The sequence below is a fragment of the Saimiri boliviensis genome, chromosome 8 (genome assembly GCF_048565385.1).
Source record: "Saimiri boliviensis isolate mSaiBol1 chromosome 8, mSaiBol1.pri, whole genome shotgun sequence".
In the NCBI taxonomy this organism is placed as follows: domain Eukaryota; kingdom Metazoa; phylum Chordata; class Mammalia; order Primates; family Cebidae; genus Saimiri; species Saimiri boliviensis.
Window position 1 is genome coordinate 94,406,133 of NC_133456.1, and position 27,854 is coordinate 94,433,986.

The 27,854-nt window shown below is 33.9% G+C and overlaps 1 protein-coding gene across 2 annotated transcripts in view; it reads right to left on the reverse strand.

Annotated features, from left to right (window-relative positions):
* CNTN6 (contactin 6) overlaps positions 1–27,854 on the reverse strand; it is a 297,903-nt gene that overhangs the window by 84,465 nt on the left and 185,584 nt on the right. For both annotated transcript variants that reach the window (XM_074404894.1, XM_074404893.1), the window contains exons 6-7: positions 21,164–21,367; positions 18,985–19,087 (exon numbers count right to left, since the gene is read on the reverse strand). In XM_074404894.1, the coding sequence (XP_074260995.1) occupies positions 18,985–19,087; positions 21,164–21,367 (307 nt within the window). The remainder of the gene's footprint in view (positions 1–18,984; positions 19,088–21,163; positions 21,368–27,854) is intronic.

Genomic DNA, 27,854 nt, shown 5'->3' on the forward strand with positions numbered 1-27,854 from the left:
AAAGAAAAACAAACAAAAGATCAAAAAATAATGATTTTTTTAAACCTTTAAATAAGAAAAGTTAATCAAGTGCATTTTGGGGCAATAGTTTGTGTTAACAAAATTTTTAATGGGAGAAAATTCAAGCAGATTTATAAGCTTTCAAAGTTCCTAATGAAATGTTGAGATTTTTTTCAGCTCAGTTATATAATTGCTAAATCTGAATGCCATGTTCTTCTTGTTTATCGTTGGTAATGTAAGGTACAGAGGCAGAAAGAATAAATGCAAAACACAGGTTATTTAAAAATATGTATGCATTCTAATGAGCAATTCCCATTTCATTCCAGAATGTCTTATGAAGACACAAAGTAAACAGCTTCATATTTCACACCATTTCTCTTTTCTGAGGCCATCCTAGATGGACAGCAGGCGGGGGGGGGTGGGGGGGTGGGAACTGGAATCAATGAAAAACGAAATTAGTTTAGTAGTGAGCTTTAATGTTTTAATGTAAGTGAATTTTTCCAAGAGATACCATTCTGTGTAAATAATAATTATTATTATTACAGTAAGGTTTACTAGTATAATACTATGCATGTAGTGTAGAGAGAAATGTGATTCTTATCCTTAGCTAAATTTTGTTGTGTATTTATAAGCATGAATCTTCTTTACATGGTTTGGATCTGCGTCCCTGCCCAAATCTCATGTTAAAATATAATCCCCAGTATTGAAGGTAGGGTCTGATGGGAGGTGGCTGGATTATGGGGGTAGATCATTCATGAATGGTTTAGCACCATCCCCTCGGTGCTGTTCTGATGATAGTGAGTTATTATGGGATATGTATGTTTAAAAGTGTGTAGCACCTCCCCTCTCTCTCTCTCTTCCTTCTGCTCCAGCCATGTAAGACATTTCTGCTTCCTCTTCACTTTCTACCATGATTGTAAGTTTCCTGAGGCCTACCCAGAAGCAGAAGCTTTTATGCTTCCTGTATAGTCTGCAGAATTTGAACCAATTAAACCTCTTTTCTTTAAAAATTACCCAGTCTCGGGTATTTCTTTATAGCAGTGCAACAGTAGACTAATACACTTCTCATTCACAGCATGATAATTAGTAATAGTGCATAATTCATAGGCTTATTGTGATGATTAAACTAATTCATGTCACATGCTTAGCACACTGCCTAGCACATGTTAAATACTATGTTTGATTGTTCAATTAGTTAAAATGTTTTAAAATTATTATAATGTGGTTACTATTATTTTAAAACCAAGAATACTAATTTTCATGTATTTGTCTTTTACTCTCTGTTAAGGGTTCCATATGACGATGCATTTGATTCAAGTTGATTTATGAATCATTTATGCACTGAAATCAGATCTCCAAACTATGAATGAAATTGCTACACAAGCATAAGTGTGTGTAAATTTCCTGCATCTCACCATTTAATGTCCTTGCTACTATGGAGATATGGCCTTGATCATAGCAGTTATGTTTATTTCATCATGACAAGGGCAGGAATCTTGCAGGTGATACATGGATGCATAGGTATGGAGGACCTCTTCTTTAACTTGATTAATCATCTAGTACCATTTCAGTAAGGAAGAAGGCAATTAGATTGTTGTTTTCAAAGAGAAGAAAATTGGTGTAGGAAAATTCAATATTTTAAAATAATATTAATGACCATTAATTGAGTGCTTACTATGTACCAGGCATTATGACAGATGGCTTCCATATGTCATCTGAGCTAAATACTCAGCTTGCAGCTGCTAACAATGCTAATTAACTTTTTGAAATGGTACTCACGTTTAGACAGGTAATTTCAACTAAATTATTACCTGCCAGTTCCCCTCCACTTAGAGTTTCAGAGCAGACTAATTTATTGTGATCTACCTTCTCATTTCTTTGAGTTGCCACCCACTAAATTATAAGCACTAGTAGACTCTTTCTCCTACTCTGGCTTCAGCATTCTTTTTAGACTCTATGTAGTTTGTTCTTGTTGATACCAGTAATGCAGTATTCACCAGCAGTTCATTCTGCTTCAAGATAAATAATCTCTTTAAAATGAAAAGTTAATATATTAATCAGATGAAGAATGCCACAGAGTGAGGTGGATCTTTGAGGGGCCCTTCAGAATGAAGATTATTGTTAAATGTTTTGAAACTGTTGTTACAGAGTCCAAGCAAATGATGCCATTATCGTTTCGACTACAGAGATCAGTCGTTTCTGGTAACATTTCCCTTTAAACCCCCATTGTACACTCTTACCCTCTCTCTTTTTATAGAAATCGGGCTTGGATGCAAATCTCAATAAAGAAAACTAGTATAAAGCAATTCTCTTATCCAAAGATTCCTCAGACCGTAGATGAGGGATTCATGAACCTTGTATTTCAAAGGGAGCATTGAGAAAGCCTTTTCTTATTTTGTTCCTATTTTCTAAATGAAGGCTGCCACAAATGTGATTCTTCACAGTTGTGAAATACTTCTAGATGATAAAAGCAAAGTTTTTCTGTCTTTCTTTTCCTCCACTGTGATTTCGTGCTTCTTACTAAGCATTGCCATAAATACGGACTTTTACTTCATCCTGTCATGTCATTATGCTTTTACAAAGGGAGCATCCTATTAATTTTATTAAAGACAAGAGAATACCTCTGTTAACCATCTGGCCTAGTTCATCCTGAATTCGAAGTTAAATTAAAGCTCACCACACACTAGTGGAAACTGTGCTTAAATTCTATACTTTTAAATAGAATTTAAATACCGATAAATAGAATTTTTATTACTAGTGCTATTTGAGAAAGCTTATGTTTCTCCCCTGGATTTCTTAAACCTCATTATCTACAGCTTAAATCCAGGCCATACTAAGTTTTTAACTAAAGACTGGTGCAGAGAACTAGTTTCTTAAGATGCTTGTATTTGGGATTATCAACTTGAACCTCATTTCAGGAAATCCTGTCATTTGGCCAGTTTTAATTGAAGAGAGTGAAGCAGAATAACAAAGTCAGCAAAGAATGCCTTTGTTACATTTTCAGACTGTTCAGCTAGCTGCTTCCATTTCCCCAATTTGAAATATTCACAAAAAGAGCTTGGAATATAAGATTGTCCTATGGGGATACAATAAGGATAAATTCATGAGTTCTGTAGAAAAGCAATCTCACTGTTACGGAAAAAGAGAAAATATTTTTATTTTATTCATTTTAGTCATGATTCTGTCCTTGCAGTCAATCCCTGCTGTGAAATAAATGTTTGTGTCCTCCCAAAATTCATAGGTTGGATACCTAACCCCTAAGGTGACAGTATTAGGAGGTGGGACTATGACATGAGGATAGAGCCTTCATGAGATTAGTGTCCTTATGAAATAGGTCAGAGGGAGTTTGGTTTCCCTTCCTCAATGTGAAGACACAGCTAGATGAACCATTGATCAGCCCTCACCAGACATCTTCAAACACGAAGTCTGCTGGTACCCTGATCATCGACTTCCCAGCCTCCAGAACTTGTGAGCAGCAAATTTCTGTTGTTTGCAAGCCATCCAGTTTATAGTATTTTGTGATGGCAGCTCAGTGGGACTAGGACAATACCTATTTTAGCGTTCCCTTGGGGAGGACATCTTTGAAAAGCCACAAATGGTTTGTTTATAATAACGCTTGTAACAGAATGGCACCTGCAGTTGGGGGAAAAAAAAAAAAAAGGACACAGGCCTATTTTATAGAACTGAATGCAAGTTACCTAACCTCTCTGAGCCTCAGTGTTCTCTTTACATTAACTAGAAATAAGAACGGGTATACAAGAAGAACAAATGAGGAAACATCCATAAGAGTACATCCTGAAATACAACGCTTGAAGCATAAATAAGGCTTATTAAATTGCCTTAATACCAAGATTATGAACAGAGACATGAAGGGACCACTGTCCAAAATTCTTTAAGAATTTTATTACCAATTACTACTACTTTTAATGCAAGTAAAATGAATACTAGCCTGCAGATGAAGCATAATTTGAAGTCCATTATTTCCAGACGTAGGAGAGCTGAATATGATACTGCATTTAGCTGTTCATTAACAGCTTATCTATAATTTTTTTTTATCAATAGTTAATACTAAGCCTAGATAAATACCTCTGCTGCTCTTAGGAGAGAAAATGATAATTTGGTAAAGGTAGGTAGACCTTGAGTTACCTCAAATTTATTCAGTTTGACCTTGTCTCAGTTTGTAATTATAAACTTTCACATAAAGTAGCAAAAGAAACACTGAAAATGGCATATTAATAGTTTATCATTTTGTCATTATTTAACTTGCATTGAGCACATATTATATATTAGCTCCATGCTAAGTATTTTCTTTAAATCATGTAATGGCAGTATAAAACATAAGACTGCAATTGTTAACAATCTGTAGATGAACAAATTGTGACTAGAATAGTTTTGGTAATATGCCCAACATCATACAGTAAATAATTTTTAAAAAAGGAATTGAACCAAAGTCTGTCTTTCCACAGAGACTGAGCTCTACATCATGCTTTGCTGACCCTGCATGAATTAACCAGCTACAAAATGAAACCTTATTAGGGTGTATAACATGTGCTTACCAATATATTCTTCACCGAATGAACTAATGTGTTTTACAAGCGGTAAATAGACTTTTTTGTATGTGTGTAAGAGGTAAAAGGTGAAATCACAGAGATTATCTTTTTTAAACATATTGAGATGCCCCTAGACTTCAGTGAAAGCTTAGAGATAGGCTCCAAGGTCAGCTGGAAAATAGGCAACAAGTAACTTTTATTATTTTTCCTCAGCTCAGTTCCAACTTAGATTTGAAATCCTTCTCTACTGTAAACTGCCAATTACTTAAAAGTAAGAACTGTGGGTCTCCTGAGAGAGGTGGTGATAGACTAGATGGAAAAGAGGAAGAGTTGCTTCCAGAAATATGTATAATCTTCTTGGATGATTTTTTTAGAGCCTTTAAATTAGTTTAATTTTAGAAACAGCACTATAACAATCCACTCTATGGTCTTTGAAAAAAAATTTAGAAAAATTCTATGGAAAGGAATGTTTGACATTAGATTTAAAGTGTGTTTGTAGATTAAAAGAGGCCCTCTTTAAGACAGGTCTCCGGTCTTTGACAGTGGCCCTTCTATAATCTTCCTTGAGATATTTGCACACTATTTAGAAATCTTAGTATTTTACATAGTGTTCCCATTACCAATAATCTTAATTTTCTAACAATATACTTAGGAAGTTTACATCAACATAACCAAAACATAGCCACAAGAATATTCATTACATTATTATTCATAATAACAAAAAATTGGAAACAAAATTGAAGGAAACTAAATATCCACCCACAGGAGGTTGGCTAAAAAAAAATTGAAATTTCTCATTGTCATTACAAATGAGGATACAGAAGACTGTTTAATGACCTGCATATATGTTTATGGTATATTTTTAAGAATAAAAAAATTATTTTACAAATCAATATGCAGCGTATTATCTTAATTATTTTAAAAATACACTAAACCTGGAAGGATATATGTATATCAAAAGAGTAGTTAACTTCTGGAGGAGAAATTAAGTATAAAAAGGATTTTATTTTCTTCTTTCTTCTCGCCTATATTTTTAGAATTTTCTTAAATGAGTATATCTAACTTTTGTGAAATATATATTATATATATATTTAATAATTATATATATATATATATATATATATATATATATATAAGTATTTCTTTTGTTTTGAGCAAAGGATGTAACTCTTCTTAGTCTCCTTGCTGTTTCCTTGCCTGAGCTCAGGGCTCTCATTTCAAACTCACTTCTAGAACTCTGGTTCTTCTGCACATTTTTGTCTTATGGGAAGCACTTCAATATCTTATAATAGCTTACAGATAGTCCTGGCCTGGTGGGGTGGTTCACACCTGTAATCCTAGCACTTTGGGACTCCCAGGCAAGCAGATCACTTAAGGTCACGAATTTGAGACCAGCCAAGCCAACATGGTGGCACCTCATCTCTACTAAAAATAGAAAAATTAGCTGGACATGGTGTCATATGCCTGTAATCCCAGCTAATCGGGAGCCTGACACAGGACAGTTGCTTGAACCCAAGAGGTGGAGGTTGCAGTGAAACACTGCAACTCCAAGCCTGGGTGACAGAGCAAGACTCTACCTCAATAATAGTAATAATAATATATTAGGAATAAAAACACTCCTTTCACCAGTTTTCTTTTGCTCCATGCTTTGTTGTGACTGTTTGCACTGTCCCTGGCCTTTATCACTGGTCTATTTCCTGGTGTCAACCTTGTTCTTTTTCTTTGTATGTTTCTTGGACAATTGTTCTACTTTTCCTGAGAACAATTCAGTTACAGGTATTTGTAATTGAAAAGATGAAATAATCTTATACGCGTATATTAAAAAGACACACTAGATTAAATTAACTAATTCCTTAAAGAATACAAATTAACAAAATTCTCACAAGAAGAAATAGACGATTTAGATAAAGCTTGACTATTAAAGGAAATGAATCAGTAATCAATAATCTTTCAAAATAAAATGCACAGGCCCAGATGGTTTCACTAGTGAACTCTTTAAGTAATTGCTCTATTTCTTCTCCTTTTAAAAAAATTATTTATTTATTTATTTATTTTGAGATGCAGTTTCACTATTGTTGCCCAGGCTGGAGTGCAGTGGCATGATCTTGGCTCACTGCAACCTCCGCCTCCTGGTTTCAAGCAATTCTCCTGCCTCAGTCTCATGAGTAGCTGGGATTACAGGCATTTGCCACCATGCCCAGCTAATTTTGTATTTTTCATAGAGATAGAGTTTCTCCATGTTGGTCAGGCTAGTCTGGAACTCGTGACCTCAGGTGATCTGCCCACCTCGGCCTCCCAAAGTGCTGTGATTACAGGTGTACATCACTAAGTCCGAGCTCTTATTTCTTCCTTATGTACATAAATTTCTTCTTTATGTGCATAATCTCTTTTACAAAATAGAAACAGAGACAATATTATATTTTTTAATTCATTCTATGAGCCAAATTACCATAATGCCCAAATAAGATAAAGACATTTCAAGAAAGGAAAACTTGAGACCAGTATCTCTCACGAATAAAAATGGAAAAATCTTCAGGTATTAGCAAATTGAGTCAGCAATGTTTAAAAAGACATATGCACTACAACCAAGTAGGACTTATTTCCGGTATGCAAGACTGATGGCTCAATATTAAGACAATGATTTCATGAAATCCACCAATGAATAGAAGGAATATCACATGATCATATCAATTGGTACCAAAAAAAGGAATTGGAAAACGCAACAACCATCCAAAATAAAAATTCTCAACAGTCTAGGAATAGAGAGGCACTTCCTCAACTTGATAAAAACATCTGCCAAAGATGTAGCACTAGCATCCTACTTAATAGTGAGAAATTGGATACTTTCATTTTGGATAAGAGGAAAAGGCATGTATGTTTCCTCTCACCAGTCATAGTCAACATAATACTGGAAATCCTAGTGGTGCAATAATACAAGAAAAGGCACAAAAAAAAAAGCATATTGATTGAAAAGAAGAATATAATACTTGTTCCCAGACAGCAATGACAAATCTTAAAGAATTAACAAGAAATAATTTCAGCACTAATAAGTTATTATATCAAGGCAACAAGATATAATGTTAATATATCGAAGTCAGTTAACTTTTGTTTATGCCAGCAGTTAACAAATGAAATTTGCATTATAACAATTAAAATATAATGCCATTTATATCAGCACTAAAACAGAAAATTCTAAGGTTTATATGAAATAGTGTTTCAGAATTTATATGCAGAAAGCTACACAATCTCATAAAAAAAAGCTATTAAAAGAGATATAAATAAGTAGAGATCTGTTCTGTGTTCATGGATTAAAAGACTCAACACTGTCTGTATGTTAATTCTTCCCAAACTGATCAATAGATTTAATGCAACCCCAATCAAAATCCCAACCACCATTTTAAGGATGCAGAAAAAAATGTTTCTGAAGTTTGTATGTAAAGACAAGGAAAGCAAAACAAAACAAAATACCCAACACAATGCTGAAGAAGAATAAACTTGGAGTAATGACATTACCTGGCCTCAGGATTTACTGTAAAGCCACAGTAATTGAGGCAATGTGGTAATGGCAAAAAAATAGAGCAATGGAACAAAGGAGAGCCTGGTAACAGACCTATACAAATATAGTCAACTTATCTTTGACAAAGGAGCAAACACAATAGAGTGGAGACAAGTTTGTCTTTTTTAACAAATACTGGAACAATTGGAAGTCTGTATGCTATAAGATGAATAGACCCAGAAGTCACATCTTTTACAAAAATTAATGCAAAATGGACCATCAATGAAAATGCAAAACACAAAACTATAATAGCTCTGGAAGATGACAGAGGAGAATATCTAGGTAACCTTGAATACAGTGATGAGTTTTTGTATTTAATACCAAAAGTGTGTTTCATTGGAAAAAAAATTGATAACCTGCACATCATTAAAATAAAAACCTCGTGCTTTGTTACGAACGTCGTTAAAGAAATGAAAAGACAAGTCACAGACTGGGGGAAAACATTTGCAAGACACATATCTGATGAAAGGCTTATGTTCAAAATGTGCAAAGAATTCTTAAAGTTCCACAGTAAAAAAATAAACAAACCAATTAAAAACATAGAAAAGATGTAAACAGACATTTTACCAAAAAAGATAAATAGATAGCAAACAATCACATTAAAAGATGTTCATATCTTTTGCCATTAGAAAATTGCCAATTAAAACAATAAGGTGATACCACTATACACCTGTTAGAATGGCTAAAAAACAAAACAAAAACCTACACAATATCAAATGCCGGTGTAGCTTAAGAGAAATAGAAATTACAATTCATTACTGGTGGTATTGCAAAATGGGACAGCACTGTGTGAAGTGGAAATTTACTGCTCAGTAAGTGGAGGAGAGCAAAGTGATCCACGTGGTAACGGATTAGAGTTAGAGACAACAGCAAGATCATGTATGTAACTTAACGTAATACAAATAGTTGTATATAGAAATACTTATAGATGTATGTACCTAATAAGTAGTATATACACACATATTTCTTTTCTCTGTCATCTGAGAGCAAGTAAATAAATGTCACTCTAGTAGCAACAAGCACACCTAGCACCCAGATACTGGCTTCTAATGTTATTCTTCAATAAAAGGAACCAGGAATCCTATCCTTGGAGACATGACTGCTTCTAGGACTAGCGCCTGAAATATACAAGATGAGCCTGGAAGATCTTTAATGCCAGTAAATAAGAAAGCGCTAACAAGCACACACACACAAACAACACCCCACATATTGATGAGGGCATAACAAAGGGCACAGGATCCAACTTAAAAGGCTCCCAATGGCAAAAGCTGAAACAAGTTGAGCAGCAAAATAAACAAAGTAGCATGGAATCACAACACAAAGTCTAAAATAACTATATGTGAGTCAGTACTGACATAAGTAAACAATTAAATATTAATAAATGAGGAAGAAGTGACACATTTCATGGGTAGAATAATTCTGTAGGTTCATTATCCTGCAGAAGGCAAAGCACAACACTCTATTCAAGTGTGGACTTCATATAGTCACCCATTTCCAAAGAGACAGAATGGAGTGGGAGAAAAGAGTAATTTTACAGTGGAGATCCCTGATAAAAAGTACTTCAGCCAGGTAATCAAGGCCAGCATCATCAGTCATAAATCATTTTGATAAAGTTAACCTTGATATGTAATGAAAATCGTTCCTTACCTTTATGTTTGTCCTCTCCAAAACTTGTAACCCCAGTCTAATTATAACCCCAGTCATAATTAGACAGATACAGGCATATTCGAACACAAGGGCAGCCTACAATGAACTGGCGACCACTCCTCAAAACCGTCAAGGTCATCAAAAACAAGAAATGCCTGGGATACTGCTACAGACAAGAGGAGACTAAGAAGACAAGAAAGCTCCATGTAATGTGATACTCCGGACAGAACCATGGAACAGAAAGGCATAAATATCAGAGAAAGAACCATGGAACAGAAAGGCATAAATATCAGAGAAATTTGAATAAAATATGGATTTTATAATAATCAGACATCGATATTGACTGGTTAATTGTAACAAATGCATTATAATAATGTAAGATGTTAGTAATAAGGGAAATTGTGTATGGGGTTACACGGGATCTCTCTGTACTATCTGTTCAATATTTCTGTTCTAAATCTATTATTTAAAATCCATTAGTTAGAAAAGTATTTGTGAACAGAAGGGGGAAAAAAGGAAGAAATAATTTTCCATTTCTCAGAAACACAAAGAAGCCCTTAAATAATAGCCTAAAATCAGCTCTGCTGAAGAATTGACAGTGACCCCCTCCAGTCTCTATTTGATAAAGGGCAGCCTGGAAAAAAGATAATCAGTAAAGCTCCCAAAGTGAGGATCCTTGACTCTTCCTTCACTGAAAGTCTGGAAAGAAAGAACTGATCCCAAGAGAAATGTGTGTTGGCACATTGTTACATCAATCCTATTTTCATTAGCCTGCAACTCTCCGGGGCCTTTACATAATTTTCTTTATCTCCCCAGGGCCAGGTGTCTGTCCCTTGGGGAATCCTTCCTGACTACCTAAATGAAGCAATGAAGGAATTAATGATTGAATGGGGTATTCAATATATACTTGGTAAGTGAATACATAATTCGTGCTTCAATTTGTCAAATGACTAAGTGAGGAAATGTCATTAACCCTGAGAAAGATTAAACAGAATTTAAAATGATAAATCTATTCTTCTGGGAAAGTCCCTTAACACAAAAATATAATACAGAAACCATTTTGCTCCTTCACACATGTTCCTTTTTACCTCCTCAGTCAAAGCAGCTTTGACAATTCCCAGGATTAATAAAGTAGTTACTGTTTATTGCCTATTTTGGGTCAAGAACCTCAGTAAGTGAGCTTAATAGTATTTCCATTCCTCACAAAAATTCTGCTATATTTTCTATTTATTCTCTCTCTCTATGTCTCTCTATCATTTTTGACTTCCTTATACACATAAGAAAACTGACCAAAGTCATCCAGCTATTAGCAAGGGAAGTTAAGACTTAAATCCTGCTGTATTTGACTTAAAAGTCCACACTTTTCAGCATACATTTGCCTTCAAAGGCTGGTAAATTCACTAATAAATTATTAATTGCTAAAGTGAGTGCTTGTGTATGTGAGTGCCTGTTGGGGTGAATATTATATTTTAATTTCTGAAAAATTGACTTGAAGGTTTGTTAGTTTTCAGATTTCTGAGCATGGTCAACAGAGGTGAGTATTCTACAGAGTTTAATGTATTATTTTGTGCCAAGCAATACCATGTCATGTTTTAAAAAGTTATTAATAATATTATGTTGCAGAAAAAGTCATTAGCAAGAATCTAGACTAGGTTTCACTATACATTTCTGGAGTGAATGGTATAAACTATGCCTAGGAAGACATCCTGTTCTCAACCTACTCAACTCAGTGAGGGAAACAAAAGATAAATAACTTTTCAGGCATCCAGTTTCTAAATCATTAAGATACCTAGGTAATTAAAACAATAAACCAAAAATAATTCCTAAGGACCTGAAAACTTTCAATGCATCTAGTTGATTTTAAAATGTTATTGTCATCTCGAGTGACTTGAGAAATCTTCCTGCAGTATAAACTGCAATGATGTCCACATTTATAAGATGAAAAGCAAACATTATAAGAAACAGCTCCTCTGTCACCTGAAAATTCTGGAACACCTAACAACATCATGGAGAGATTTCAGATTTGTTGCTTGACATTAATAGCCAAGCTGGGTATCTTTGGCTTCATAAATTAGAAAAAAATAAATAAGATACACATGTACACATAAATATAGTCCTCCGTGTGAAGGCTTCAGAACTCACAGGAACATTCAGTGCTGCTACTACTGTTATTTACATTCCAGAACACTGACAGAACAGTGACTAAATTAAGATTTTTTTAAAAAAAAGGAAAAATATGTTTGGTTGTTTATAAAAGCAATAGAAAAGAGTTATGGGGGATATCAGTTTAATTTCTTCACTCAGTGAAGGCCCATATTTTTTTCAAAGGAGACACACAGATCTATCAGTCAATCAGACTACATTTGCATAGAACCTATACAAGGAGCTTCTCAGGGTATTTCACAGTACAATTAATTTGCAGCTTTCATAATTAAGAGTCTGCCATGTTAAACAAATGAGACAAAGCTAAGAGTTGAAAGCTGTGATAATGTCAGCTCTGAAACTCCAACACAGAAAGTCAGTTACACATCCCCAAAGTCGTAGCAATTAAAGTTAAGACAATTACTTGAAGCTTTGTCTTAATTATTCTATACTCACACTAGCCTATAGTGGTTTAAGATTACTAGATTCTATGAGTAAACACTTCACCCACTCTTCTCTGTACCTCACTTTTTATACATCTTGTCCATATGATGGTTTCTGTGACTGTAACTGTGTTTTCTGAGTACTACCTAATCAGGTATACCAGACTTTTAGAAATGGTGTACATTGCCATCATCATCTATAAACCAATAAGATGTATAACCCTGATTTTTGATGTGTTTTGGAAAAACTTTTTTCTTCTCATTAAAACACAGCTTGAATTTTTACAAGTTTATCTTTTGAATTTTGGGGATTATTTTTAATATGTAAAATTAAAACTTGTTGCTGGAATAGTAGTAATTATAGATAATCTAAATAGAAATATATCTATAATTCCATTCCCCAGATAAAGCATTTATTAACATTTTGTTAAAATTTTTCAAGTCTTTTTCTAGTAAAATATTTACATAATTGAGGATCATACTGCATCTGCACATGGAGAATTAAGTCAGATACTGAGAAGTTAATTCAATATTAATATGAGAGGGTTATAAACATGAGCTTTGAAGTCAGAATCTGTGAGATGTAGATTTGAATCACAGATAAGCAACTTACACTGGGTAAGTCACTTAATTTATCTAAGTCTCATTGTATTTACCTTTACAATTAGTATTTTAGAAAACAATGACAAATTAGACAAAAATATGAAAAACCTCTTTCTGGAACTTGAACAATTGGCAACACAAAAGTATGATCCTGAAAGAGAGGAAAGAAATAAAGTAAGATTTTGGTAGCCCTTATATTCTGTGTAGAGACACTTTACATCCAGATCAGGGAATAGGAAGGGGAGACAATAAGTAGTACAGTACTTTGTCACTGAGTCGAGAAGACAAAGATCACATTTAGAGAGGCTGAAGTGGGTGGAATTGCAGAACATAGTATTAGAAAAGATGGCATTACTCAAATAATGTGCTCTAAAGGTTTGCATAAGGGTGTCACATGAGGATGGGCAAAGAAAAATTTTCAGAGCTCAAATAGGCCCAGAAGACATTAGAGCTCCACTATGCCAGAGAAGAAAGACTTAGTAAACATTTGAAGCACTCAGTTGGAGAATTCATCTTAGTACTAAACTAGTCTTAATATACCACTGAATAATGAAGGATTCACAGTAGCATAACAACTGCCTATCAAAATAAAGTCCAAAAATCTTTTTATAAATATACCATAATTTAGCATTCAACAACATGATATTTATGATGTCTACTATTCAATCTTAAATTACTGGATTTCCAAACAAGCAGGACAATGAGAATGATGATTAGGAGAAAAAGCAGTCATTAGAAACAGACCCACAAAAGACAGATGATAGAACTAGCAAGCAAGGACTTTTTTAGGGTTCCTATATAATTACAGTGCAGAAAATTACAGCTGAAATAACTGCAAGCTTTAGATGCTATTTAAGAAAGAGTCTCTAAGGAAACCAAAAGGCAATAGAGGAGATAAAATCAAAGGTACTAGCTAAAATTTAACCTCTGATGCTATAGCTAGTAACAATAGTAATTACAGCCTAACTGCTAGCTAGAAAAACATAAAACCTCATACTAAAAGTCTAGTTATTAAAGTTCCTTTAATCTGTTATAATAATGTACAGGATTCAACAAAAAAAAAAATTACAAAGGATGCTAAAAAACAGTCTGAGGAGACAAAACAACCATGATAACTAGACTCAAATATAATGAAACTTTTAGAACTATCAGGCTGGTGATTTAAAATTGAACTAGTTAATATCAGATAGTAATTTTAAATTACTGTAATTAATACACTAAGGGCTATAATAAAAAAGTGAACAGCATACAAGAACAAATGGGTAATGTAAACACAGAGAAGAAAACTCTAAGAAAGGATCAAAAGGAATGCTGAAAATAAAATACATTATAATACAAATGAGGAATGCCTTTGATAGGCTCACAAGTGGACTGAACATAGCCACGGAGGGAGTAAATTAATGAGAAGTAGTATCAATAGAACTCCCCAAACTGAAATGCAAAGATAAAAAAATAATTAAAAATTTTAAAAAGATTAAGAACTTGGACAAAAGGGGGATAACAAATGGTATAAAAGATACATAACAGAAATACTAAAAGGAGAAAAAAACAAACAAATGTTTAAAACAATCATGGCTGAATAGTTTTCAAAAATAATGACAAACAACAACCCATAGATCAGGAAGCTCAGAGAAAACCAAGCACGATGAATAAATACCACAAATAATCTACAACTTCAAGAGAAAAAATATTCCCACTAATAAAGGGTGATATTTCCTAGTTATGTGAGCACATATACGTTGTACATTAAACAAATATTTAATGAAAGCCAATTTTTATTTCAGCAGCTGTCTTATGTCCAAAAAATAAACAAAAATTAATAAGCTCTGGCACTCCAGATGGTCTTTCTATGTTTTTTTCTTTTTTCTTCTATCCACCTATTGATTTCCTTCCTCCCTCTTCTCTCTATCCTCCATCTATTAAAATATATACATCTTAGTTTAATAAATGCATCACCTATAGCTTAAATAGCAGCCAACAATTGGTTAGCAATGTAACAAGAAAAAAAAATATTTAATTTTATTCTTCAATATCAACTAGCTTTTCTCATTTTTGAGGTTATGGAACATCTTACAAAAGTGTAAAGTACTTCACGAAGTAGACAGGAATATTTAGTAAAAAGAATATTAGTAAAAAGAAGTCCTCACATTTGGTAAAAAAATGACTAAAACCAAATGCTGCACAGCAATATTTTTATGAAGAAATGTGAGAGAATATGATTTATACTAAATATTCAATAATTTTATAAAAATATTTGGCAACAAACTTACAAATATAGATTTATAATTTTAAAGATAAAACATTTGATAGTTTTTATTTTCAGATTGTTAATTAAACCTATAACATAAAAAATCTTCTAGTGAGTGTGTTGCTTTTTATGTTTGTTAATTTTATATATTTAGAAGACAAGGCATTTAGTAAATATCATAATTTATAATGAACTAAAAGGCATTTGCAGTATGTTTGCAATGTGGCAAAGATAATCTAATTTGTTTTCTGAAAACTATTGACAAGCATGTATGAAACTCTTTTTAGTAGCAGCTAACATTTGTAAGTTTTCCAAAGCAGCAAAAGGATTTTCACATACAATTTGTTATTTTGAAAAAATGAGAAATGTATCTGCACTCCAATTATACAAAATGTAAGATTGTTATACCAGATATTTTAACATTACCACTTTGACCCAATAGATTCTTCAGACTTTCCATTGTTACCCCACGGTATTTCAATTCTGTTAATGACTTCTTTTAATAAACTTAATGTAAAGATTGATTAATTTTGTTAGATAACAATTTACAGGGTATACTCCATTAAATCAAGTATTTCTTTGTCAATTTTCTATGAAATATTGTTTGGTAAGTTTTATTATTTTTCTATTCTCATTTAATATTATTTCCAGTGCAATAGTTATTTTCTGCATAAACTTAACAAACAAGATTTATCTATCAGGTGTTTCTTTTTTATCTATCAGAGATGTGTCCATACAAAAGAAACCCCTGATAAATAGATATTACATTTTTAATAGATTTTTTTTATAGATTTTACATTTTGGGAGGTTTTTAAACTATTAATTTTCAAAATCAAATTTTTCTGGATCAAATATCACTAGTTTAAATTTTGTCAAAAGTTTAAGGACTCCTTTATGTTTTTAAAATTATACATTTTTCCTTGAGCAATTTAACAACATGTTGATTGTTTTCATCACCAGGGGTTAACAGAAAATAAGAGATTGCTTTATTTATTTCTAAATCATTCCATATACCTCATATATTCCAAGTTTTATTTTTTCCGATCGGATATTATCACCTATCTGCTTAAATACATTTGTATGTGAAGATGTGAAGAGAGAGAGAAGAGAGAGACAGAAAGAGAGAGAGAGAGAGAGAGAGAGAGAGAGAGAGAGAGAGAGAATGTGGCACATGTTTGCCCTTGGTCAACTCAGGTAAAGAGTACAGGATGACTATGTATTACTCTTTCAACTTTTCTATAGGTTTGAATAATATAGAAATTAAGAAACTGGTAAGTGAGCAGTTCAAAGACTATACTGATCATGTTCTCTCTCCTTCTGTTTCATTCTTTCTTCTTCTTGTTTTTCAAATCCCAACTTGACCCTAATTGCTACTTTCTCTCTTATACTAGCATCAATCCTGAGGCAGAGAGAACAGAACTGAGCTGGGGAAAGCCGAGAATTTATACCCCTCTGAGATACTTACTCTTCTTTGAACATCCTCACTAAATCAAACATTGTTTATATAAAAGTAGAATGAAATTTGCATTTTGGTTTTAGAATAATTCAGTGAGCATTATTACCTAAATGCTAAGCCCAAGGCTTAATGTTTTAACATGTATTATCCATTCTAATCTTCACAACAAACATACTAGTTAGGAATTATTATAACTCCTTTTGGATGAAAATATGGAAATCATAGAGTTTATAAGCATGTTTGTTAACAATCAAATAACTCTTGAGAAAATTGGGAATTGAATCTGTCTCCAAGGTTTTCAGAAGCAGTTTTCTTATCATTTACTTAGAAGTTCCTAAATTCAGAATTTAATATCAGGTGGGCTTAGGTTTGAATTGCTCTCTTACTCTGAATAGAAACATATAACTGAACAGGTTAATCTTTAATCTGAGCCTCAGTTTCTCATATGTAATGAAAACATAACTTGTCCTGCAAGATTTTCACAATTATATATATTATAGCATAAATGCTCAGTTATAAGGGCTTAGCAAATGAAATTATTTTCATTAGATTCATGAGAAATAGCCTCAACATTTTCACTTATTTTATTGTGGAAGGGCATTTTAAAATTTCTGGAATTGATATTTCCTGATGCCAAATACAATGAAATAAGCTATTAGTATTCTTTTCAGATATTTTCTTTCATTGGTTTTCTTTTTCAATTAATTATCTAATTCTCAAAGTATTTCCATGACATTTAATATTTTTATACATCTTAATATCTGAAAAAGCCTGAAAATGGTGAAAGTTCATCATGTCTTAAAAGGCAGGCAAACAAATAAAAATTGATGTAAAGCCCCTATTTGTCACTTTCTTAAGAATCACTTAATCAGTCAATAATTATTTATTTGACAAATGCTATGAGACTCATACTGTATGAAAAGAAAATATGGCCTCTTAAATCCATGGGAAATGACTATTTTGAGAAATTTAATTCAAAGATACACAAAATTCCATCTATAGAAAAGAAACTAAGATTTAGTAACCACCATTATTTGAATTGCTGAGTATGTTTAACTTAATAAAATGACAGATATTTAAGGATGTTTTCCAGAATATTGAAACTAAGTCACTTTTTCTAAATGCGATGGTCACATTAGGGATAGACTTTGGATTTAGAGGTTAGCCCTCTGAGCTTACCTCTGAGTCAGTTAAGTCTTTTGCTACTCAAAGTATGGTCTGTTTACAAGAAGCATGACTAATTTATGTGAGCTTTTTAGAAATGGAGAAATCAAACATCACCCCAGACCTATAGAGTCAGTATATGAATTGAACCATGTCCCCAGGCAGTTCACATGCATACTAACATTTGAAGATGACAGTCTAGTCTGTCTTTTCTTCCCTGATATTTACAAGCACAAAATTTGTATATTTTCTTTTTTTTTTTTTTTTGAGACGGAGTTTCGCTCTTGTTACCCAGGCTGGAGTGCAATGGCACGATCTCGGCTCACCGCAACCTCCGCCTCCTGGGTTCAAGCAATTCTCCTGCCTCAGCTTCCCTAGTAGCTGGGACTACAGGCAGGTGCCACCATGCCCAGCTACTTTTTGTATTTTTAGTAGAGACGGGGTTTCACCATGTTGACCAGGATGGTCTCGATCTCTTGACCTCGTGATCCATTCGCCTCGGCCTCCCAAAGTGCTGGGATTACAGGCGTGAGCCACTGCGCCCGGCCAAAATTTGTATATTTTCAAAAAGCAAAGAGGTGTTCTAGATATCCCATGCAAAAATGTGGGTATTTTCCTGGCTTAAAAGTATTCCAGATCTCTCCCTAATGAGTAAAACAAAATGCTTCCACTATCAAGGAAGGTTGGGCTCAATTCTAATTATCCACCATGAACAATGGACTTTAATCAGTCTTAGTTTGTAAACGAGCAGTAGTTTTTTTATTTATCAGAATTGTTGGTTAATTAAGCAAGGAAATTCTCCAGGCAATGTATTTCTGGATGTAGGACAAGAGGCAGTGAAGGATATGTAGAAGGCTTAGTAACTTGCCTATCATTTTATATAAGTGCACATATTCCCTTGCAATGTGCTGCCTAAAAGGGTCTCATTATGCTTAAACTAAAGGAAATATCAGCACATGTAGGGGAGAATTGCAGCCTTGATCATTTCCAATTGCAGCCCTGAGCATTGTTCGAGTATTAGACATGTTTGTTTAAATACAAATCAGAAAGTTGCACTGTTGCCCAGCATTTGAAATCTACTTGGTAATTTACCTTAGAGCAATATTTGAATAACAAAAATGTTTTTAATAAAAAAAAAATTAAAGCAACCAGGAAAACAAAAACAAAAACCTTACTTTCCAAGGGCAAAACATTCCAGTTTTACAGATGAATCCTTTGCAGCTTGTATAGTTTCAGGAAAACGCACTTCAATCTTTGGTTCATATTCCCCCATCACACCTGTTAAATATCAAAAGAGCTAGCAGCATTTCTGGAGAATAGAAATTTTCTATGAAGTAAATGCTTCATTAACCAAAACCTGATTATTTCTTCTTAATAAGAATTAGGGTTTTCAATTAAGAATGTGATACATATAGATTCTAAAATGTTTCTGTTTTCAATAAAGACCCTTTTCTAGTGATATCCATATTTATCTACCTTTGACAGAACTCAAGAGAGCCAGATCTGATTTTAAAAAATAAAATAAAATAAGGAATTTTTCAGCTAACATTGTAAGAAGTCCACTATGGTAGATCTTAATCCAAAGTAACAGTATTTCTGCAGCAAAACATATAAAGTCATAACATTAATTGAGATAAGTATATAAATATTCATGTATTAGTACAGTAAGTTTTGCTGCTAAATAAGTTTGCTGTATACCTATAAAAATTTGTTTTAAGTTTTAAAATTTTGAATCCAAGGAATTGAGGATATGTGCTAAGATAAGAATAAGACAGTGGTATAAACTATTGTAAATACACTACCTACCAGAGAAGTTGTAACAGAAATATATCTGTAGGCTATTCTCATTATCTTAATTAATTTTATCAGTGACACCTCAAGATTATTTAAATACTTTGATCATTTTTAATTTATACACCAAACACCAGATTAATACATTCCTAAAATAAATAGATTGTTGGTGGCTAATATAACTGCAGAAAAAGTGAAAATTACAAAATACATATGAAATAAAAATACTTCATTTTTAAGACCTTGATCATTATAAACATTTAAAGAGTTTATGGTGAGAAGGGAGTGAGTACTACTTTATTCAACTAAGTTGATAGGTTCTATTCTTTTTCGCTTTCTTGATGTCTGATATTACTTGCATGCCCACTTTTAGAAGACGTTTGGTTATTATATTATGTATAATGCTTCTGCTCTATTGTTACCATATATGTGTTCAAGGGAATAGAGGAGATAGAAGAAAGAAGGAGTTAAGAAGGGAAGAAACGGAAACTAAGAGTAGATAGAAAATAAAAAAAGAAAGAAAAATATGGTAGAATCTCCAAGTGTATTCTTGGCTCATGAATTTTTCCAGTCATAAATAGGAGGACTCATTGAAGGAGAGAAATTGGACTTAGGAATAAGTCTAACCATTGCTGAAATCTTAATGAAGACCTTGCAGATATATTTAGATGGTTAATGATTATAAAAACTCTATTATAAGAACTCCTTCTATGGGACTTGTTTCACAATTCTGTTAGCCTTTATTAGCGTTTTATTCTTGCTTTTCTTCAGCTCTTTGGAGGGGAGAAAAACTCCATGAAATATTTCAAGTCCTGAATACAACCATAAAATGCACCAACAAATTTTCTATCTTTATGAATCCTACTGTGAACGTTTAATTAAAGAAACAACTAGAGAATTTTTCTACTTCAATGACTTCCTTAAACTTTCTGGCTCTCTAAATCTTGTACCAGCTATGACTTGACTAAGCTACAAAACTCGTCAGAGATTAGTCTGAATTATGTTCCTTCAAGGAATACAATTAGTATAAATCTTGTGTTTTGTTCTTCTTTAGAATGCTCATAATTAACATTAGTCTGCTTTACTTTCCTTGGATATAAAATTTTCCCTCCATTTTGCCAGCCATGTAAATAAAGGGTGAACAAAAAAAGGGCAAATATGGAAAATAGGGGGCATTAAAAAGTAGCTGTAACATACGTTCATTAAAAATATATTGATTCAGTTATATATGTTTGGCAGCACCCACACGTGCACACATACACACACGCCAACTCCCCCGAATATCATTTTTGCTTTCACAAAGTAGTCTTTAAGCAAAAAGAGACAGTTGTTTCAATGCAAGAAAGGAGATGGCTTGGTATACCCAGAACCATGTATACTGCACCAGGTGGGTGAATTAGAGAATTTTTTATTATACTTCTTGTTTACATATTTGTGAATTGAACCTAAACTCATAGATAATGTGGCTTCACCCAACAAGAAGGAAGCAGAAAGCTTTGAAGATCTTCCCAGGCTTTAAGGGCCACAGATAAAGTATATTCCCAAGATAACTCATTATCTTACCATCAGTACGCTGCACTAATGGAGTGGGTGGACCTTGAACACTTCTCTGGGCCTCCTTGTTTGTTATAAAGCAAGTGTAGTTGCCCACATCTGATGGTTCCACTTTGGCAATGTACAAGTTTCCCGTTTCTTGAGATACAAATCGCCTATTGTCCTCTTGGACATATAAGGGGTTATCATTGAAGGTCCATGCATAAGATAAATCTGAAAAACAGAAAAAGAAAGCCAAAATCATACTTTCATTACTGCATTCATTCATATCTGAAAATTCTTTGCCTTACTTCTCCATAACTAGAAGAAAACTGTGCCTCTATTTGCTCAGTCAATAGCTGTCATCTGGGGTAATTGTAACATTCCCTTACATTGAAATATATCTCAATTTTGATGATACATTATCTGGGCGCTTTGCCATCATTGATGTTTTGAGATTAAAGATGTAACAATAGGATGTTAAGGAAATAAGTGGAAGAATTTATTAAGAAATTTCATAAGATATATATACACAGAATTCCTTCAGCAAAACTTATGCTGCTTCAAAGCAGTGTTTCCCAATGCATTATCAGAAGAATTAAACATACTTGCAGGTACTTGTTAAAAATTTAAGTTTAAGAACTCTACCACAGATCTTGAAGTTCATTCATTTGATCATCATATAATTTCCTTTTTATTTTTATAGAGACAGGGTCTCACTATGTTGCCCAGGCTGATCTCGAACTCCAGAGCTCAAGGGAAGCTCCTGCCTCAGCCTCCCAAAGTGCTAGGATTACAGGCATGAGCCACTGCACTGGCCTGATTATTACATGGTTTCTAAGCAGCTATTCTGTGACAGTTTTAGGTCTTAGAGTAAAACCAAACAAAACCTGTGCCCTATGAAGGTCACATCAGTTACTGCTAATTGCCAATAATGTGGGTAATCTCAATGGAAGATGACATATGCTTTGACAAAGGCATTATAGGCATTTTTTCTACAACTGCAACCACTACTGGATTTCTATCATCATAAATTATTTCTGCTGTCATTTGTATGTCATAGGAATCAAACAGGATGGACTATTTTATGTCTGATTTCTTTCTTTTAACATAATTTTAAGGTTCATCTATTGTTGTCATGACTATAAGTCCTTTCTTTCATGATATTGTGGATGGCACTCAATTTTATGAATATATCTTAATTTGTTTAGACACCTTTCCACTGATGAGCATTTGGATTATTTCCAGATTGAGGTCATTATGTATTAGGCTGAAATAAGTATCCTTGTCTAAGACTGTCTGTGTACATTTTTATTTTTCTTGGCTAGGTTCCTAGGAGTAAGCTATAATGTAGATATATGTTTAACTTAATAAGAAATGTCAAAAGATTTTTCTAAAGTGGTTGTACCAGTTTATACTTCCACCAGTAATATTTGAGGGTTTCAGTTGTCCTATAGCCTCACAAAAATCATGTGCTGTCAATTTCTTTTTTAGCCAGAAATATTTGAGCAAAGGCAAATATTCATACGTATTAAAGTTTAGTGAATATAATTCTTCGTGAAGCTAAAAAATTAACTGAACTGTGAAAACTAGGTAGAATAAAATTACGTCTAGGGAAGTGGAAGAATATAGTCGGTTCAAAGGGGACCCCTAGAATAGGTAGAGGGTATAGGTACTCAGGGTTGAGAAGGGGAATGCACTGCAGCTAAGTAAAAACAAAAAAGGCTTCACTTGGATGGCCCCTCATATATTTGGGAATCACAGCTCACAGGGGAGCAGTTTATACATCTTGGAACCTCTTGTCCAGAGAGCTGAGTTCCTATTTGCCAACTGTACTTATATTAAAAACTGGCACAGAAGCAAGACATGGCAGAAACAAAAGAAACAAATTATCTCTGATATGTTCCAGTAGGCTTCCTCAGCTGGGAACAGACCATCTGAAACATTCTTCACTAATCTTGCTAAATTTAAATTACCAAAACTACATGGTGGCAAAACAAACTGACACCTATTTTGGACTTAAATCTGATCTGCAGAGACAAACTCTTGAAAGTGGGAATGAAGGAATATTGTCATTTTATCATTCCTTCCATCAAGAAAAAAAATGTATAAAGCATGAACCATACACTTAAAAAATGAGATTTTTAGGAAGAAAGAAAGAAAGAAGGGAGAAAGAAAAAACAGGAGAAAGGAAATGTGAAATGAACGAAAGAGAAGGAAATAGTGAATCTATTAATAGTGGGAAGGAGCAAAAGAATTAATTTTTCAATTTATTAATGATGTCAGTAAAAAGAAATTTATCTCTACAGACAGAATCTAGATATCATTCCCAGGAATGAAGAAGACATGAGGTAAAGATTTGACCAGGAATAACAGTAACACAGCAAATGCTACTTATGCATCTTGCAAATGCTACAAATGCTACTTGCAAGAGAAAATGCAAAAAGTGTCATTTAACCTATAAAAGTAGTGTCAAGTAGGAAAAAATACCTCAGCAGCAGTTTTATGTAAAAAACATGTTATGAGTGTGGGAATGTGTGTGTGTGTGTGTGTGTGTGTGTGTGTGTGTGTGATGTTTATGCAGATTATTACATTTAAAAACATGAAGATGTATACAGTGGTCTTCTCAGAGTGGGTTGAGGGAAATACAAAAGGCTTTTACTCTCTTTGTAATGTGTTTCTGTCACATTAGAATTTTAAATTAATATCCATTTTTTGGTGTAAATTGAAAAAAGAAACAACAGAACAAGAATAGTGTCAGAAAGTCTAAACACCAGAATGAGGTGCAACTTGTAAAAACAGGATAGATAACATTTCTTATTCTTACTCTGCACTGGTCAAATTGGTGTTTTATGTTTTATTCAGGCATTAATTCCCAAACCTGATGCACATTAGAATCACTAAGGAAGCCTGTTAAAATACAAATAGCTAACTCAATTCTTAGCAAATTCGTTGTATTTATTCTGTCTAAGCCAGGTATTGTGGAATCTGTGTTTTTAATACCCTCCAAATGACTCATACAATTGACTAAAATATTTTGTTCAGAGCAACCATTATTGAAAGAGGAATTTAAAATCTCAAGTTTATCAAGAGATAAAAAACAAAATGCAGCAAAGGCTAGTCACAAAAGAAAATGATACAACCTTGATTTTAGCACTGGGAAAAAAGATTTGGGAAGCATATTACAGCTGTCTTTATACACTGAAGGGCTGTCTCATGTATAAAAAGTTAAATAAAATCCTATCAATGTTCAGAAGGTAAAAGTAGAACTTGTGGCTGCTGGAGGTGACAGAATGCTGTTAGACTTAATATAATGAAGAACAGTCTAAATTTTAGGATAGTAGCAGATGATTTACTAGGTAGTGAGCTCTTTATCATTAGACATGATCAAGCAGTGTATGGATGAACACTACTTGAGATGTTATTAAAAAAAGATATTTTGACAATGAATGGAGGTTAAAGCTTAGCTTCTATGAATGGTTTACTCCACCCTCAACATTCCTTTGATCTCCCTATGAGAGTCTATGCTTTTGGATCAAATATGCATAAATACAATTTGCTTTTTATTTTTGAAAAATGCTTTGAGATTCTTATGCTGTTCTCATGTATTGAGTCTTCATTTTCTTTTGCAAGTCCCTGTTGGAGTCTTTCATCATTCCATGTGGTCTCTTGCTTCAAAGTTTCTTTACTGATGTCCTTTGCTGCCTCACTTCTAAGCCTGTTGCTGTCTCCACCAAAGAGACGCTCAAAGGGTTTTTGTTTGAAACCAGAGTCGTCTAGATAGTAAATTTTTCTTCAATATAAAAAGGAGGGAAAAAATGTAGTTCAGATTCTCCTGTTGTCATTGACTCCTCATCTTTTGAACTGTTCGTGAAATAAAGACAATCTTGAGCAAATTCCTAGGGCCATGTCTCAGGTTATGGATCCTTATTCAATGCCTATTTGTGGAGAGAAATAAGCTTTAGCTCTCTGAAATCCAATGTCACCCCTTTCACTTAACAAAAATTACAGGTTGCCACTAGTGCCCAAGAAATCTTTGTATTCTACAACCTGTAATCTTGTGACTGGAGACTGTAATTTTCCTCTCTCTCCTGGTGAATTCATTTTTACCTTAGCTGCTAAAACTTTCCAATTTATTCCTACTTGTGGTGTATCCTTCTTTAATAGTGGAATATTTAGAAGCTCCTGGAAGAATCTAGTTCAGAAATAAGAAAGATTACATAAAGATTAATAATAAATTTTGAAAAAACTTTCATCATGCCAGCAATTGCTTTATGAGGCTAAAACATATTGCTAATATCTCTGTTATAGAGAGAGGTTCAGGAACTAACAGTATAAAGGTAATTTCCCAAAATTGTATTCATAACATGTGGGAGGAGTAGGGCTTGAACCTAGATCCTGCAGATGCCAAATCCTTGCTCTTTTCCTAATGATACTGTCAGATGCCTTTGAACCAGAGCAACTCCATCTTGAATAGGGGCTGTGTAAAATGGGGTTGAAACCTACTACTGGGTTGCATTTCCAGAAAGTTAAGGCATTCTAAGTCACAGGATGGGATAGAAAGTCAGCACAAGATACAGATCATAAAGACCTTGCTGATAAAAAAGGCTGGAGTCTTTAAAGAAGCCCGCTAAAATCCATCAGCATCAAGAAATAAATGAGAGTGACCTCTGGTCATCCTCACTGCTACACTCCCATTAGCACCAGGTCCATTTACAAATGCCATGGCAACATCAGAAAGTTACCTTACATTGTCTAAAAAGGGGAGGCATGAATAATCCACCCCTTATTTACCATATGATCAAGAAATAACCATAAAAATGGACAACCAGCAGCCCTCAGGGCTGCTCTGTCTGCAGAGGGATCATTCTTTTATTCTGCTACACTTTCCTAATAAACTTGCTTTCACTTAATGGACTCGCCCTGAATTCTTTCTTGTGCAAGATCCAAGAACCCTCTCTTGGAATCTGAATCTAGACCCATTTCCATAACAATGCCTTTCTACTTTTCAATGTCTTTAAAATTGATCCTCTTTTTCTATGTTCATTTCCTCTCCTTGGCTCTTCCTCCTCACCTTTAACCTTCCTTCCCAAATCCCAAGCTCCTCAAGTAACCAACCCTACTCACATTCTAAGACAAGTATTCCTCACTGTTCATTTCCTCCCCCATTGACATTGCTTGTTCTGCATCCAATTTTTTAAGAACCTCATAGATTAATAAGTTAAACTGCCATTTGAAATTACTGTAAAGTACTTATTGCTAATATTAGCAGGGAGTAGAACAGATATAAAAACTTGAAGAAGTAACTTTTCCCTCTTAAATGGGCCTCTCTGAAGCAGAGTTTCTAAAACTTCACCATTCATTAGAATCTCTTGGAAGACTTGCTAAACACAAGCAGTTGGGCTCCAGCCTCTGACTTTGTGATTCAATAACTCTGGGGAGGAGCCAGAAAATCTGCATTGCTAACAAGCTCCCAGGTGACAATGACACTGGGGGGTCTGGATCTACACTTTGAAAATAATTGATGAAAACGGTAAAACTCAGTCCCCTCTGCATAATGACACTGGGAAGGGAAATACTTGGATTCAGAACAGTTGGCCGCCTTGTATATTTGTGTATGAGTGGTGTGTTGGAGTCTGGAAGAGATGCTCTTTCTCAGTTTCTAAATTCATAAAATGTTTGGGATAGCAAGGATTTGTGAGACCTGCTAGCCCAACCTCTTCATTTTTACAAGTGAAGCAGCAGAGGGGAACAGAGTTAGCAGCAGCTCTGGGAGTACAATCCAGGTGCCCTTTTGTGCCCTCTGAATTGGTGGTGATGTAAAGCTGCAAGTCTTTGCTGTCATAGCATTTCTCATCCTGCCCTGCTCCCTTGTTGCTATGGGCTGGCTCTTCCCACTCATCCGAACAGCCAGCCTGCAATGGGGGCTTTTATCTATTTTGTTCCAGCATCAGCCACTACTGGGCTTAATTTGTATATCTTTTAATAGGGAAAGAAAAAAAAAAAAACAACCTTCCAAAATGGAAGTTTAAAAACGTTCCCATTTGGCTTTTCTTAATTAAATGTATAATTTATGAGCCACTTAGGTTGAAACCATTGAATTTTTAAATATTTTCTCCACCATCTATGACATTTATCAGTTATTAATGATTGTGATGCATTTTCCCTGTGATGATTCAGCAGTAGCATTAGAGTTGAATGATAATTGGTCCTTCCTGAAACATTTTTTGTAGTTTCACAATGACACCATCTTCTACAATTTTATTATGATTAGAAATGGCAGATCTGCAGTAAGCAATTGAAGACTCTATCTGCTGCTCTCTCAAGCATACAACAAATCCTATTTTCCCTAGAGCATGATTATGTTTTGACATCTTTTACAGCCCTGTATCTTGTACTGTAATGTTTAAAATACAAACAAGAAAGATATGTGCAATTATACCCATTATATAGCATGTAATTTTTATTAGAGAAAAAATAACTCATGATAAACATTGACACTGAGAACTTTTATTGGCACTGCAGAACAGATCTCAAAATTGGTAGCATGTTTCCTGAGGTAGAAAATAAATGAATAGAATAAAGAACTTGAAGTCTAGTGTTCAGATTTACTGAGTAAATCCCCCCTTTGGAATAGTCCAGAATGTGTGTACTTTACTGCAAATCTTGTATAGTGCTCCAGCGTTAAATGTGACTGACTCTTGGATGGTAAATCATGGTT